Source organism: Megalopta genalis, chromosome 17, assembly GCF_051020955.1.
Source record: "Megalopta genalis isolate 19385.01 chromosome 17, iyMegGena1_principal, whole genome shotgun sequence".
NCBI classification, from domain to species: domain Eukaryota; kingdom Metazoa; phylum Arthropoda; class Insecta; order Hymenoptera; family Halictidae; genus Megalopta; species Megalopta genalis.
Window position 1 is genome coordinate 1,674,584 of NC_135029.1, and position 14,438 is coordinate 1,689,021.

Consider the following 14,438-nt stretch of genomic DNA (forward strand, 5'->3'; position numbering starts at 1 on the left):
ATATATTATAATATATATGCTAGATAATCAACTTTTACGCTGGGAATATCAATTCTAGATCTTTCTTACTATTGTAATAAGTGCACTGTAAATATTGCAGTCACGTCCTTTTTGCACCGCAATAAAAAACAATAGTAAGTACTTGTTTAAGTAATGATACAACAAAGTATAAGTTAACACATATTAATTAACACGTTCACGACAATTGTTATTTTATATATGTATTAAATGCAACGTATCTCTATTTCGAGATGTTAAAACAATTTTTATTATGACATTAAAGAAACAACGTGTAATCAAATTAACTTTTCTGTTTTAACGTAAACCACGAGGTTGTGGACGTCACACACACACACGTGACAGCGATCGAGAACTCGTTAAACATACAATGATTACTATTGTGGAACTACCATCCTAATTGCTCGACGCAACTACTTTGTATACCATGTGGAAGATCATATTTTTAAAAATAAAATGTAATATACAAATACATATATACAGGGTGTCCAAAAATTATGGTATTTCCGGGAAATAAGGGGTTTCTGAGGTCTATATATTATATATTATAATTAATATTATGTATTATATTTCTGATATATATATATATATATATATATATATATATATATAAATAATATATGTATATATGTATGTATTTAAATGCAGAAGAGAAATCGTAAACATATATAAAGAAATAAATAATATAATAATAATGATATAATATAAAATACGTATAACAAAAATATGGTTGTTGCTGTAATACCTTTATAATCTTAATCAAGCTTAATAATTACTCTTCTTTCTGAATTGCAGTTCTTTTTCGCAAAATGGCCCCGACCATTTGTCTATCGGAGCTACCAGTGGTCAGAAGGCCGACGATCCCGTGTTCGCGAAGGCGACAAAGGGTTTCTTCCACCGGAGCCATTGGGAAACATCAGAGGTTGGAGTTGAGGAGGACAGGAACGAACCCGGTGACCCGCGGAGAATCACGTTTAACGCCACCGGAGAGTTCAATTTGGGAACCAGAATGTTCTAATGACTCCTACACCCCTACGATCGTCAGTTCTTCCTCCCCGAAAGTTTCTGCTCGAGTTCCGGCTGACGCGGAGGAACATTGGAAGGTGTTTCTCGCCCGACGGAAAGGTGCGGTTTCCGTGTCATTACGAACTAAAGCAGGTCTGGGTCTAAGCGACTCGTGTTCATGTATGGACATGGAGCAAATTACATAAAAAAAATATGATATGTACAATAACAACAATATTGATATGATGAACAATGAAATACATGATACATTTTAAATTAAAAAATTAAATATTGACAACTATCCACCCAATGTTTGTATAAGCTTTTAATTTATCGTTCGTTTATGTGACAACCACAGTTTTATTGCTGTTGTATGGTTCAAGCTAACAATAAAATTCACCATATTCCACTTATATTTCATTATTACAATTTTCATTGAACATACTCCAATTGTTTTGAGCAGCATAAGTAAACCCATTTTTTGATTGTTTGATTCCTACTTTCAGTTTGAAGTATAACATGCAGAAACAGTCATTTCACTAGTATCTGATAATCTGTATAAACAAAAATGTTTGTCCATCTTTGCAAACTTATATTTAGGTACGTGACACAATATGCATATATGTATATAGACATATGTGCAGGTTAGACATTATTAACATAAAACTATTCGTCCATACTATTACTATAGAAAATATCTTAACACTCAATACTTTACAATTTTTAAGAAGTCTCTTCTCTTTGTCTCCTCTCTGCTCTATTCATGTTTGAGACTGAAAAGTTTGTTCGCACAATACAAATACAATAATTTTGAATAATTGTAATTTATTCTTGCGACTCTATAGGTCTTCTGGACATCGTCGTACGAACAATGGCTTTGGTCAGAAGGAACCATATTCTCCAAGAAAGAGTAAACGCACTCAGCGCAGAAACGCGTGACTTCATCCATTCTGTGCTAAACAATCCCGAGAACAAATGCGCGCAACAAAGATTAGATGCTCAAAATTCTACGAACGAAAATATTTCTTCCACGACAGAGAAGACAAACTCGAGACCATCGTCTTTGCCATCAAGCCCAGACTCCACATATGCTTCGTTTGATGACGTTACATCTAGTTGCAGTAGTAGTGAACGGGACGAACAATCCTCCGATGAATTTTTGTCGTCCGAAACTGACGAATTGTAAATCTCATTTTCGTGTATACGCGAAAGGTAATCCTGAAATGATACCGAAGAGAAGTTTCAACTTAGAACACGTGAACTCTTAGATGTCCTGTTGGTCATAAGAGTGCGCAATAATTTCTATATATCAATTAAGATTCACATCTCTTACGAATCGAATGGTATCATTTTTAATCGGTTAATCAAATGGGATCATCTTAAACAAATATCTTGTTCATATACTTAGAAAATGAGATATAACGAATTTGTAAATCCCCCCCCCCCCCAGAAAAGGGTAATTTGTATGTATGACGACATGATTGATATAAAAATGAGTAGAACTTAAGAATACACATGATATGATCTTTTAAAAAAATCAATTTTTAAGTTGAATTTATATTTAGATACTTTTCATAACTCTAGAAAAAGTTTCATAGCTTTGCTCCTCCTTTCTGTAGTATATATAGTAGTAGTTATATTATTTGTCATTATCATTACTTAAAATAATTTACAAATTCGTTATATTTTATTCACTGTCTGTATTTTGAAGAAAAATTTAAATATAGATAGATAATATTAGCTCTTATTGAACTTAAATGTCTGCAACAATTTCTATATTTACGTCTAAGTAACTCTTCTTTTTATTAAATCAAGGAATATTATTTTGAATCTGTCATGTAGGCATGATCACTGAAATAATTTAATTACAAGTTCATAGCTTAGAAATTGTTAATGAGAGGATTTAGTATATTTGTATACATATATTGGTATAATGGATTCTTAGATTTACCACAGGATAACAACATTATTATTAGTCATAATATGAATTTTTATTAATAAACGAAAATTGTTGCATATTATTCAGATCAACAATAAGAGTTAACATTATTCTTTATTTGTTTAACCATTGGATATTGAACAACGATACAATCGCTTCTTGACTACGTAAATTATAGATTCTAGGAATGAAACTAGAATGCACCCATTGTGATTTAATGCACTTCATCTTTAAAATGCAAAGAATACGAAATCAATACTTGATTTTGAAATAATTAATTGTAAAGTAAAAATACATAATCGTTAGTAGTATAGTCTCAGTCTTTCTCTATTGTATATTGATTGACATTATGCTGAGTTGAATCTAAGAAGATTCTAACAAGTATGAATTAGCAAATCAGTTGCTCATAAAGTAAAAGGACTACGAACATTTCTGTTTGAGTATTCTGTATTTTTACTTGTAATATTTATCCACTTATCGAATATATACCCGATTATTTATATTTACTACACTACTTAATAGTCAGTACGTTTTTAAATCAAAATTTTTATTTTCATTAAAAGATTTAAAAGCTATGTGCTGTAAGGATACCTTGAGGATGAAAAAATAGAACTTCGATAAAAAAAATTTAATAAAATTGTGAATAATATATATTTGAAAAGATTCACCAATTTAATTTCAAATTGATGTCTTTCATGCAATTTGTTTCTAAGGAAATGACTTACAGCTGTAGTTTATAAGATTTTCATTGTAGTATTTTATTTTTGTTGTGGGGGGTGTGTGTAATCTACTATGTTCAAACGATATAATTTTTAGAATTTTAAACTATTACTAAATAGTAATTTCTAAATTAAAGATACTTACATATATCCAGTGAAACAGGTAATTAGAAGACTGGAACAAATATCATTACAATAGAACAATGGAACTTGTAACATATTGTGGAAAAATAACATTATTCGGATTAATTAGCGAAATATTAATTCTAATATTTTTATTATACATATAATTCTTTGAAAACCACAAAACGATAGAATACAAAATGTCTTAATTTTGCTATACAAAAAAGATCATTTAAAAATGTTTACTCACGAGCATTTTTAAGAAGAGTGCTCACAAATTCGTGGCTGTGAAAATTTATATTTGCAAGTGTCGTAATTTTGTTTCCTGTATCGTTTGATCAAAAACATATTTATAAAGACCATTATACATAAATTTATTTCTAATTTATTTATAAACAGTATGAAGGGGAAGATCCAAAATTATTATAATTTTCCAGATATAAATATTAAATTACATCAATTTAGCAGTACAAATTGTTATAATACTGGCTTGCACACATTTTCTTAAATCTGCAGATACTGATGCAACATTCTATGCATTCAATAATTTTAAATTAATAATTTAAATGCATTTACCTTTGTAAATGCTGTACTTATAAAGCGTGAACATGAGTACAACTTTGAAAAATGTTTAATATACGTATTTTTCAATTAACAAACTGCAACATTTATTAGTGATCATGAGTGATATGTACTTTCATATACATATTTGACTATAATTACCAAACCCAAAAGCAATGCTAATCCTGCACCTGTAATGTAATTTGTGATTGTGCGATAATCATAGTTTTCCAAAAATATAGTTTACAAATCTTAAATTAAGCTATTTATATACAAGGTGGATCACCTAACATTTTACCTTAAGAGAGATTCATGCTTCCCATACTCTAATAGGATTTCATTAACATAAACACTGAATCATTATTGGTACATGTATAAAAAACTGCCACATCAACCAGTACTTTCAAGAATGTGTTCAAAATGGTGGCCTTTTTGGATTTAACTTCTAACAACCTAGGACACATTTTCAAATTGATTTACATACAGAATGAACATTCAATTAAAAAAATAACTTTAATAAATTATTTCCCTACATAAATAATATTTGACTTATACTACATAATAATAACAAAATATCAGATTATTTATTTTATTTTACTTTAATATGAGGTGTAGTTATAATATAAAAGCATACTGCGTGATTAAGGATTAAATATGTTTGCATCCTGCTTCGTAAGAAAAGTTACACATTATTTTATATATCAGGGATGATATATTCTACATTTTGTTGTTAAAAATTGAAGCATATCATCACCAGTTGTTGGTGCATTGCATTTTCATCCTTTTTTGATTAAATTATGCTTTTGGAAGAATAACTTTCCTGCAGAAATATCGTAAAATATGACTATCAAAAATTAGTCCTACTTTATCAATAATTGAAAGAAACAGTTCTTCTTAACACATTTTTTTACATCATTACGAACAATGAAGATATTTCAAGCGAAAATATTAGGAGACTCACCCTGTATATGAGATATATGTATGAAAATACATATGTGTAGTGTATCAAATCCAACAGATTGATCATATATCAATTCCATTATTTTCAGTTAAATAATCACTTAATGTACAAATCATGTTTCATATTTTCTTGCTAAAAATTACTGATATTACTTACATAATGAAAATAAAGAAACTGTTTACTAAAAGTTAAAATGTTATTCTATTTTTTGAGTCTTCCAAATGTCCACATTAATAAATAAAAATTGATCGAATTTATAAATTTTAATCGTTGATAAATAAGGTACATTTACCAATAAATTAACTCTTTCACAAATTGTTTATATCATTTTATCATCCTATAATAAACTATAGAAAGATCAATATTTGTTAAGACATCAAGAATAGAATAACATACAATTTTCAATCGAAAATTATGTATCAACTTATACTTATACTTATTTAATTACCAGAAAATTAGTTATATATATGCCTTACAAATCATAACCTTTACCCCTGTTACATTTAAAGTACATAGTGTTGAGAAATAATTAATCATCTTTCAATAATCTAATCACGAAACTTGTGCCTAAAGAGCATACACATATGTCCTAGTTACTAGAGCAATATCTACAGTTGGAATTTAACATTGCTTAGGTATTATTTAAATTATTGTATAATAATAATATTCAGTTACTATAGACTTTGAATTAGTATTGTTAAATAAAGTGTATCTTATTTGAACACTGATCAAATACTCATAAAACATAAATAGTAATACATATGTAGGTTTCATTTGCGCTCCTCTAACTCTTATTGTATTAGAACCAATTCGTTTATTAATAGAATAATAAACAATTGTAGTAAAAATGCAACATTATACAATCATAGTATAGTATGCAGCAATGCATGATACAATACACTTTAGTACACTGCTAATTACTTTATTTAAGAAATATGTTGTAAAAATATAAATTGAAATCAGTGCACATGTTCTAAAATAATCTCAATTTCTACAAGTTTCTGGTAATTATTCTCTTAACATTTCCCAAAGTTCTATCATTACATTGAATTTCCTAATCTGTATTAATTTATTGAAAATATTTATGTATAATAACATTTATTTATTATTTTCTAAACACCTTTGCTTATTATAGTATCCTTATAAATTATTTACAGCTATTGCCAAATTCTATCATACGTAAATATAATGCCATTTATATCTTTAAATTAAGATGTGAACAGTGTTTATCTCTTTAGAGACTTGATGCGGAAAAACTGCAATGCAATAAAGTATTCATTTATTTATTTCTTTTTGAATAAAATTTACTGTGTACATCATATTTATCACCAATATAGTATTATGCTGTACCTTTCTGTATACTGCAAAAATAAATGATAATTTAAATAAATAAGAATATTTTATTTATTACTAACCACAAATACGGTTTCTATATAATAATAATAATAAATTCATACTAAGTTTCACTTTGTCAATAATCAAAATGATTCAAATGCTACAAATGTTATCTTTAAAAATTTAGTGTGCGAATGTAGTTAGAAATATTAGCTTACACATCTAAAAACTGTTTGATATTCTACATATAATACACTACTTAATAGTTCAAAAAAACTATTTCAAAAAATTAACAATTATATAACACATCACTATAATATTATATGTACAAAAACTTTATATATATTGAAATATTTATTTTTTATTAAATTATATTCTTTTATATTCTATTTTATTATAAGTTTCGAATGCTAATGTGCTTCTGGAGATTGTGATAGAAGGACTACCAACACCCAAAATTGCAGTAATGCCTGAAAAAAATTTGTAAGAAAAGAAAATTAAGACAAAACGGAGAAATATATTGAAAAGATTAAAAAATTGTCTTAATTCAAAACTATAATCTATGAGACAAAACGTCTCCCTACAAGTTATTCTTTAATTGTCTTTCAATAAGAATACTTTAATTATGTAGAACAATGGAACACAGTACTTAGGTTTATAAGGTGTAAATAGTTTTATGACATTTTGTTCTCTGTAACTTATGATCTTGACTGAAATTGTGGTATGATCTGTAAACTCGTCACAAAAATTATAGAATTATTGAATTATTAATTTATAGACAAAAATACAGGACCTCACTAAAAAAAGATAAGGTAAATGTCTAAAATAAAAATTCTTATACTTTGTGATTTTGAAGACCCCTTTGTTATGATGTATATTTGTAATATTCTTTTCTAATTATACTGATAACGTCATACCAGATGAATCTAGACCTAAACCAGGCTATAACACTGTTCCTCCTGCACATAGGTGAAGTTTCCAGAGGACAACTTTGCATTATTCATCAAGCTCTATCATTGAACAGTTAGATTTTTTCAAAAGTGTACCAGTACATTTTTAAAGAGCAATTGCATTTTTCTTTTAAATGAGACATTACAACTGTTTTACATTATTCAATTCTTTATGTAATTTTAAAATAAAAATATTAGGAAGCGACATCAATGAAGTTTGTGTTAAAATGTCAATACAACTCGGCAGATATTTCAAATTTTATACAAAATACATTCGTACATTTGTTGTAATCCTACCAAATAAAATTATATATTTGGAAAGGTTGCATGCTTGATGACTTTACTTTTAATACCTTCTTCATTCAGAATATTACAAAGAATCAAATAATATAGTAAATATTGTAGCATTCCTTTTGAAAAGAGTGCACTTGTGTAAACATATCAAACTGCTCGACGATAGAGCCTGATAAAGAATACAAAATTACCTTGAGCTAACACTTTTATGTGCAATAAGTATTAAGTTACAGCCTGGCCCAGACACTAGATCGACTCTGTATAGTTTCAATGGATTAATTAAATTATCTTAAAATTGCAATATATTTATTAACACTTACCATGTAAATTAATACTAGAATTCTTGCCAAAGGATATCTTCTTAAAAATACTCCCGTACGAATGCTAATTGCATCTAAAGAAGAATAAGCTCGTTTTACTCTTCTAGTAACGCCAGTATCAAAGGGAGTCTCCATTAAAAATGTAGGTACTTGAGCTTTTGTATCATCTGTGTCATTAGTATTATAAGAAATGTTACGTCGACTATTTTTGAATTCATGCTGAAATGATAATTATAGAGTACATATTCGTAGACACCAACATGAATTATCTAATATATATACAGAGTGAGTCCCGTTAACATAACGACATCAAATAACTCTTAAAATATTTATTGTATGAAAAAATGTTTCAGATAGAAGTTGCATGGCTTCCAGAGAAACATATTCTAATCAGTTTCATGTTATTTTGCTTTTTTATCAAGATATAATGGTCACCTTCAAATTTTTGAATGGAATAACTAATATTTCTTCCTAAATTCGGGTAAAGTGTTAAATTCTACATAAAAAAGTATTACATCAAATAGGGGTCTAAAATACCCCTCTATCTGAAACATTTTTCCGTACAACAAATATTTTATGACATATTTGATGCCGTCTTATTACGAGACTCGCCCTGTATATTAACATACTTCAATCTTTTCCAGCTGTAATCGTAAAGCATTCCTTTCAGTAGTTAAACTTTCCAATGCTTGCTGTTTTGAAACCAATGTTTGCGTAAGAGCTGCCAATCTTGATTCTATCTCACTATTAGGAGTTGATGTTGCAGTTAGTTGCAATCTCAATTTAGTAATTTCAGACTCGTTCTTTTGCAATTGTGCAGAGTAACCATTATGTTGTCGGATTAATTCATCTTTTAAAGTCCTTATTTCCTGTATCATTATTAGGATCAATTAAATTAGAAATACAATAGACAAAAAATATACAGTGCACATATGATTTTTGCATTTAATTATAACAAAGATCATATAAATTATTCATGGTAAATTACATTATATGCCTGATTACATACAATTACATACACATACATACATACAATGTAATTGTATGTATCTGAATTTCTAACTATGACTAGGGACTTCGATGTTTTATGTGCTGGACACGAATTTATCATTTTTTTATTCCTCATTTATAGTTTTAAAAAAAGTAAATTTAAAAAATAATGCAAATTTTCAGTTTTGGATGTATACTGTTATGGAATTTTTTTTATATCAAATTATTCTATACCAAAGCAAAAATATTTTACAACAAATCGACAGTCTATGACTAAAAGTCACCCTGACTGAAAGTCATTTTCTAACTTCTGTCAAAGTCTCTTATCAACATTTTGCTCTATTGAGTAATATAATTAGATTTTCTCCTATGACTTGTAGTTCTTGAAACGTAACATTAAATTCTACTGCCCTCTTTGGAAGTTTTGAATTTGCGTTTTTCTTTCAAAATTTACTCACAGGAAATGAAGAAAATTTACAATTGTATTCAGCATATAAAAATTCATAAAAAATTTGTTGTCTAATGCTATTAATATACCTCTGAATGTAATCTTGTATCTTCTTCTGCATCTAATCGTCGTCGTCTTTCTGTTGCAAGAATCTCTTGAGTTTGCATATTTGATTCAGCTGTTTTTTGTCTGATTTTTTCCAATTTGACATCAGCATTCAATAACTCTTCTCGAACTATCCTTAGTTGCTCAGAAACGTGTTGATTTTCTTCTCTAAGTGTATCACGCTCTTGTCTACGATTTAATGCAGCATAGTTAAAAAACAATTAATTAAATATCTATTTTTTAAATAATAATCCATTCACCTTAGTTGATTTAGTTCCATAAACATTGTATCATCCACACCTGTAAATTCGTTGCTTCTTAATTCCGCTATTAATTTTTCTTTTTCTTGCAATGTTTTTAAAGCTCTAGCTTTGTGTTGTTCTAAATCAGATCTAGTGGAATTTAATTCTGATCTACTTCTTTCTAACACAGACTGCAATTCTGCTATTTGCTTAAACAACTGCACTCTTTCTGTATACAAAGATTGTAACTTTTCATTTAACACAAGCATTTCTTTTTGGTGATCTGTTTCTTGTTTTCCAAGTAATTCATTTTTTACTTCCAAGTTTTTTTCTATTTCTTTCAAATATTTTCTTATATGCTTGTCATGAACCAATTTTTGCTTATTTACATGTTCCGCCTCTGTCTGTGATTCGTATTCATATTCTGATTGTGATGCAATATCATATGGTCTCTCAAGAATGCTATGCTCTAAAATAAAAAATATTACAAACTTATGAAATTATTACAATAACATAAATCACTTAAGGAAGTATCCCTGTTTGAATGTCTATCTTGAACGTATATATAATTTTTCAGAATTTATTTAACAAACATTATAAGTTTCTTGTACATGGTGTTTTACATATCTCAGTCTCATTGAGAAACATTTCTATTTGAAAATAAATCTTTTTTGCGCTACACAAAGTTATAAAACCATATGAAATTATAAAATTAAAAAATATTTTCGTTTTATGAATTTTACCACAGTGTTTCACAAATACATTTTTAGGATCTGGCATTTCAGGAAAATGCAAAAGAAATATTTAGTACTTTCAACTCATCAAATGGGATACCTCCTGGATATAACAATTTTTAATACCATGATTTAATATAATTCCTGAGATCTGCTCTGCTACTGCTTCATTATCTACTTTATGCATTACATTGTTTTTATAAAAGCTTTCAATTCTTGTATTTATATCATTGTGATTTAAATCATCTGGAACATCTACAGATGTATGCATAAGGCTAGGACTTGAATGACCACTATGAACTGATAATTCTGACACTGAATCTGTAGTATCAGTTGGATGTTCCACTATAAGTGATGAGGGTGTTGGTGGTGATACTGATACTTCTGCCACAGTTCTCTTTGGACTTGATTCTAATGTATTTAAAAATCTGACAAGCTCCTCATCTTTAGATCCAATAGAATTTGTGGCTAATGTAGAAAGACTTGGAATTGAACGAACATGAGGAAATTGTTTTGGTGATTCCGAAGGTGACTTCAAAGTTGTTCCTTCCTGTGTGTTAAGACTGAAATGTGAAAAATATATTTTAGTACTATAGTCAAATGATCAATACAAATATAGTCATATGTGTTTGTGCCAATATAACATTCTTATTTGTTACTGTTACTTTTATTCCAAACATTTCTATATTAATATATAATAAATTGAATTAAACTATTGTTATGATTTCTAAGAAATATAATATTTCAAAGCAACAAGTGTTTTTATTTATACTTTGAGTAACATTTCATAACTTTTTTTATTGAGTACATTTGCATAATAGACATTTAATAATTTTCTTTTTACCATAACTCTGGTGGAGTCCATGTAACTTCTGTCAGTTGAGACTGTGATACTTCATATTTATCTTTATTTAAAACTGCCGCAGTATTTTTATCTATTTTATTTAACAGATTTTCTGCCTTGTCTGCTAGACCTGACAGCCAGGCCATCTTCGTGAAAAATTAAGTCAAACACTTGTTACAAATACATGTAATGATGTTTAACAGTAAGAAAATTCATGTATTCTTAATCACAGTAACATAACCTAAAACAGTCTGAGCATAACTTTTACGTATAAAAATTATTATTTTTATTATTTAGCTACCTGAATTTTTACCAATAGCATTGGAATACAAATATTTCTCTTATTATAACATCTTAGAATGATTATGTGTGATACTTTTGTTACTGCTGATACTTTTTAAACACGATTAAATTATACATACTACAATGGACTATATACGTATGTATGTACATAGATCAAGTAGGTGTATAAGTTATGACAGCATCGTAATATTGTTTAGTGTATAATATGTATGTGTACAATAAAGCATTTAATCGTAGAAGGGTCACTAATCTTTAAGTATTTTATTATGGGGCTTTTCAGTTTTTTCCTAAATACATATAATTAAAAATTTTTTTTAAATTAAACTATATGATTAACAATACAATTTTGCAAGTAATTCTGTAGAATCACAAGTTTAGCAAATTGTATTTGGAATTATAACTTAAAACTACAATTTACGCATACATAATTACAGATTTGAATTCAATATAAGTAAATCACTATTTACATGACAGGACATATTTTTTAAATTTATTCATACTTGAAAAAATACACTGAAATACACTGAAAATTTATGTAGCATAAGTGATGTTATATAATACACAAAATTACTATTACTGTGATCACATATTACATTAGTAAAACAATAGGGATATCTAAATTCAGGATATTTTTAAATGGCATTTATTTTCTTTTGAAGTGATATGGTATTGTAATATACAATATATTGATAATAATCACTTCATGTTAACAATGATCCAATAATATATTGCAATAGTACGCTGTAAATTATGTGGTATCATTGTTTCTTTTTACAATGAACTAGTTCAAATATAATAATGTTCCTATTTTGTTGTTTTTATGCTTTTGCAGCAAGGCTTTCAAGATCCTTGATACATTGCTGTAAATTAGCTTTTTCTTGTTCTGGAGTAATAGACTTCATCACATTGTTAATAATCCACTGCACCATATGTTTCTGAGCAATTCTGCGTTCCACAGTATCTATCTGAGCATGATAATCAAGGCGTTTCTTAACCTATAATTAAGAAGAACATTATAAATATGATACATTTATCGACACAAAATTGAAGTATGCCTGATACATCTTCATAATTTTATATTCTCTTAATAATCTCTTATAAAGTAAACAAATCTTTTACCTCTGTGTAAAATTCCATGCATCGCTCCCTATAAACAGCTTCCAATTGCATTGCAATATTCTGTCTATTAACATCGTTAAGTAAAGGAATTACTTTTGACATAAATTTCGTATCTTCATATAATTTGATTCGATCACGAAAACCTTGAATCTCATCTTGCCTTCCTTTTTTAAACGTATCAAGATAATCTTGACATTCTTTATCAAGAAATTCAGCTACGTTTGAGCCATATTTTTTAATACCATAAATAAGAATCATAAATAGAGAAAGTGAATTGTAATATTCGTGTTCCAGAACATATAATTCTTTGGATACCAAATATGTTCCAACAGTACCAAGGAATACATATGGACCTACATAAAAATTAAAAATTATTATTTAAGAATTCACATATTAATTGTTAGAAACTAAATATTGCTATGTTAAATAGATTTTATTATTTTTCTAGTTACAGAAATTTAAAAAGTTTATTCAATGAGAGCTTAAGCAGAAAAACATTAAACTACCTGATATGCCAGTTTTACTGTGGAAGAATGTGAACCATTCTTCTGGAATAAATCCATATTTAACTGGTGATGGATTTATAGGACGTTTTTGACGTGGTATGTCACATAATGCTGGTGCTGAAGTTTGAATTCCTCGAACAGCCACAGAAAGTGCTCGACCTTAAAAATATATTAAAATATTAACACAAATTATTTAAAATGAGTGTAGAACGTATTATGTAGTACACAAAAAAATATTATATTTAATAATATCCAAACTTTTTAATATATTTAAGTAAAACAAATTACAGACATTAAAGTATCACGATACATAATTGTGTAGTTACATTTTAAAAATAAAATATCACAAAAATAATATCATATTATTACATAATGGAAGTAAAGTAACCGATATAAATTTGACAATGACAGTTATAATATATCTCTGAAACTTCTACTGCTATTAGCATACGCATTTTGTCAATAATAAATTTCATGTTATTAACGTTTTAAACTATCAAATTAACTTACCATTTTGAAAAGCTAATCGTGACAACATTTTGCTCTCCGCAGCACCTTGCTACTCGATCACTCGATCTTATTACAGAACACGAGAATTGACGAGAATACGTGAAGTTAGTGCAAAGTGGTTGTCCTCAATATATATACTCAATACACAGAGTGGACTCTAATGTTTTTAAAAAGTAATTTTAAATCTGCGTGCGTTCACAAGTTGCAGTAGAATCTCTGATTATTATTATGCTATAATCATTACAAGTATTATCAAGAGTTGGGTACTCAAGCTAACAAACTTATTCAAACCTTCGAAGAGCTTAAATGGTTTCTACTAATAATATTTCAAGTTTTGCAAGACTCTTCGGCCGTAGCGCGTGCTCCATTAGCAAGAATAGGAGTAGAAATTGCTTCACTCTGATTTGTTGGC

The 14,438-nt window shown here is 28.0% G+C and overlaps 3 protein-coding genes across 6 annotated transcripts in view; 1 reads left to right on the top strand and 2 right to left on the bottom strand.

Annotated features, from left to right (window-relative positions):
• The window catches only part of LOC117222838 (uncharacterized), a 28,913-nt gene extending 24,736 nt beyond the window's left edge, over window positions 1-4,177 (top strand). For both annotated transcript variants that reach the window (XM_033474809.2, XM_033474803.2), the window contains exons 2-3: window positions 814-1,143; window positions 1,869-4,177. In XM_033474809.2, the coding sequence (XP_033330700.1) occupies window positions 828-1,143; window positions 1,869-2,209 (657 nt within the window). In that variant the 5' untranslated portion in view covers window positions 814-827 and the 3' untranslated portion in view covers window positions 2,210-4,177. The remainder of the gene's footprint in view (window positions 1-813; window positions 1,144-1,868) is intronic.
• On the bottom strand, window positions 3,942-12,059 carry Golgin84 (golgin A5). 3 transcript variants are annotated; one of them, XM_033474718.2, is made up of 8 exons: window positions 11,902-12,059; window positions 11,589-11,829; window positions 10,871-11,307; window positions 10,029-10,479; window positions 9,753-9,957; window positions 8,855-9,094; window positions 8,226-8,444; window positions 3,942-7,131 (listed from the first exon to the last, which is right to left on the bottom strand). In XM_033474718.2, exons 2-8 carry the CDS (start codon window positions 11,732-11,734, stop codon window positions 7,072-7,074), a joined length of 1,758 nt encoding a protein of 585 aa, XP_033330609.2. In that variant the 5' UTR covers window positions 11,735-11,829; window positions 11,902-12,059; the 3' UTR covers window positions 3,942-7,071. The 3 variants fall into 3 exon arrangements, with proteins under 3 accessions (XP_033330609.2, XP_033330607.2, XP_033330608.2); XM_033474716.2 differs by having other exon boundaries at window positions 11,890-12,059; XM_033474717.2 differs by having other exon boundaries at window positions 11,589-11,839; window positions 11,890-12,059.
• Window positions 12,060-12,518: 459 nt separating this feature from the next.
• Window positions 12,519-14,182, bottom strand: ATPsynB (ATP synthase subunit b, mitochondrial). The gene is made up of 4 exons (XM_033474821.2): window positions 14,027-14,182; window positions 13,517-13,675; window positions 13,011-13,363; window positions 12,519-12,886 (listed from the first exon to the last, which is right to left on the bottom strand). Exons 1-4 carry the CDS (start codon window positions 14,052-14,054, stop codon window positions 12,710-12,712), a joined length of 717 nt encoding a protein of 238 aa, XP_033330712.2. The 5' UTR covers window positions 14,055-14,182; the 3' UTR covers window positions 12,519-12,709.
• Window positions 14,183-14,438: the final 256 nt, after the last annotated feature.

Excerpts from the sequence above, each read along its gene's own strand:
- Golgin84 (XM_033474718.2), bottom strand. The coding sequence starts at position 11,734 with ATGGCCTGGCTGTCAGGTCTAGCAGACAAGGCAGAAAATCTGTTAAAT. Across the intron at positions 10,480-10,870 it reads AGGAATTATATTAAATCATG|AGCATAGCATTCTTGAGAGA; the intron begins GTATTAAAAATT and ends TTTTTATTTTAG. Across the intron at positions 7,132-8,225 it reads TTCTAGTATTAATTTACATG|GCATTACTGCAATTTTGGGT; the intron begins GTAAGTGTTAAT and ends AATTTTTTTCAG.
- ATPsynB (XM_033474821.2), bottom strand. The coding sequence starts at position 14,054 with ATGTTGTCACGATTAGCTTTTCAAAATG. Across the intron at positions 13,676-14,026 it reads ACGATTAGCTTTTCAAAATG|GTCGAGCACTTTCTGTGGCT; the intron begins GTAAGTTAATTT and ends TATATTTTTAAG. Across the intron at positions 12,887-13,010 it reads GCATGGAATTTTACACAGAG|GTTAAGAAACGCCTTGATTA; the intron begins GTAAAAGATTTG and ends TCTTAATTATAG.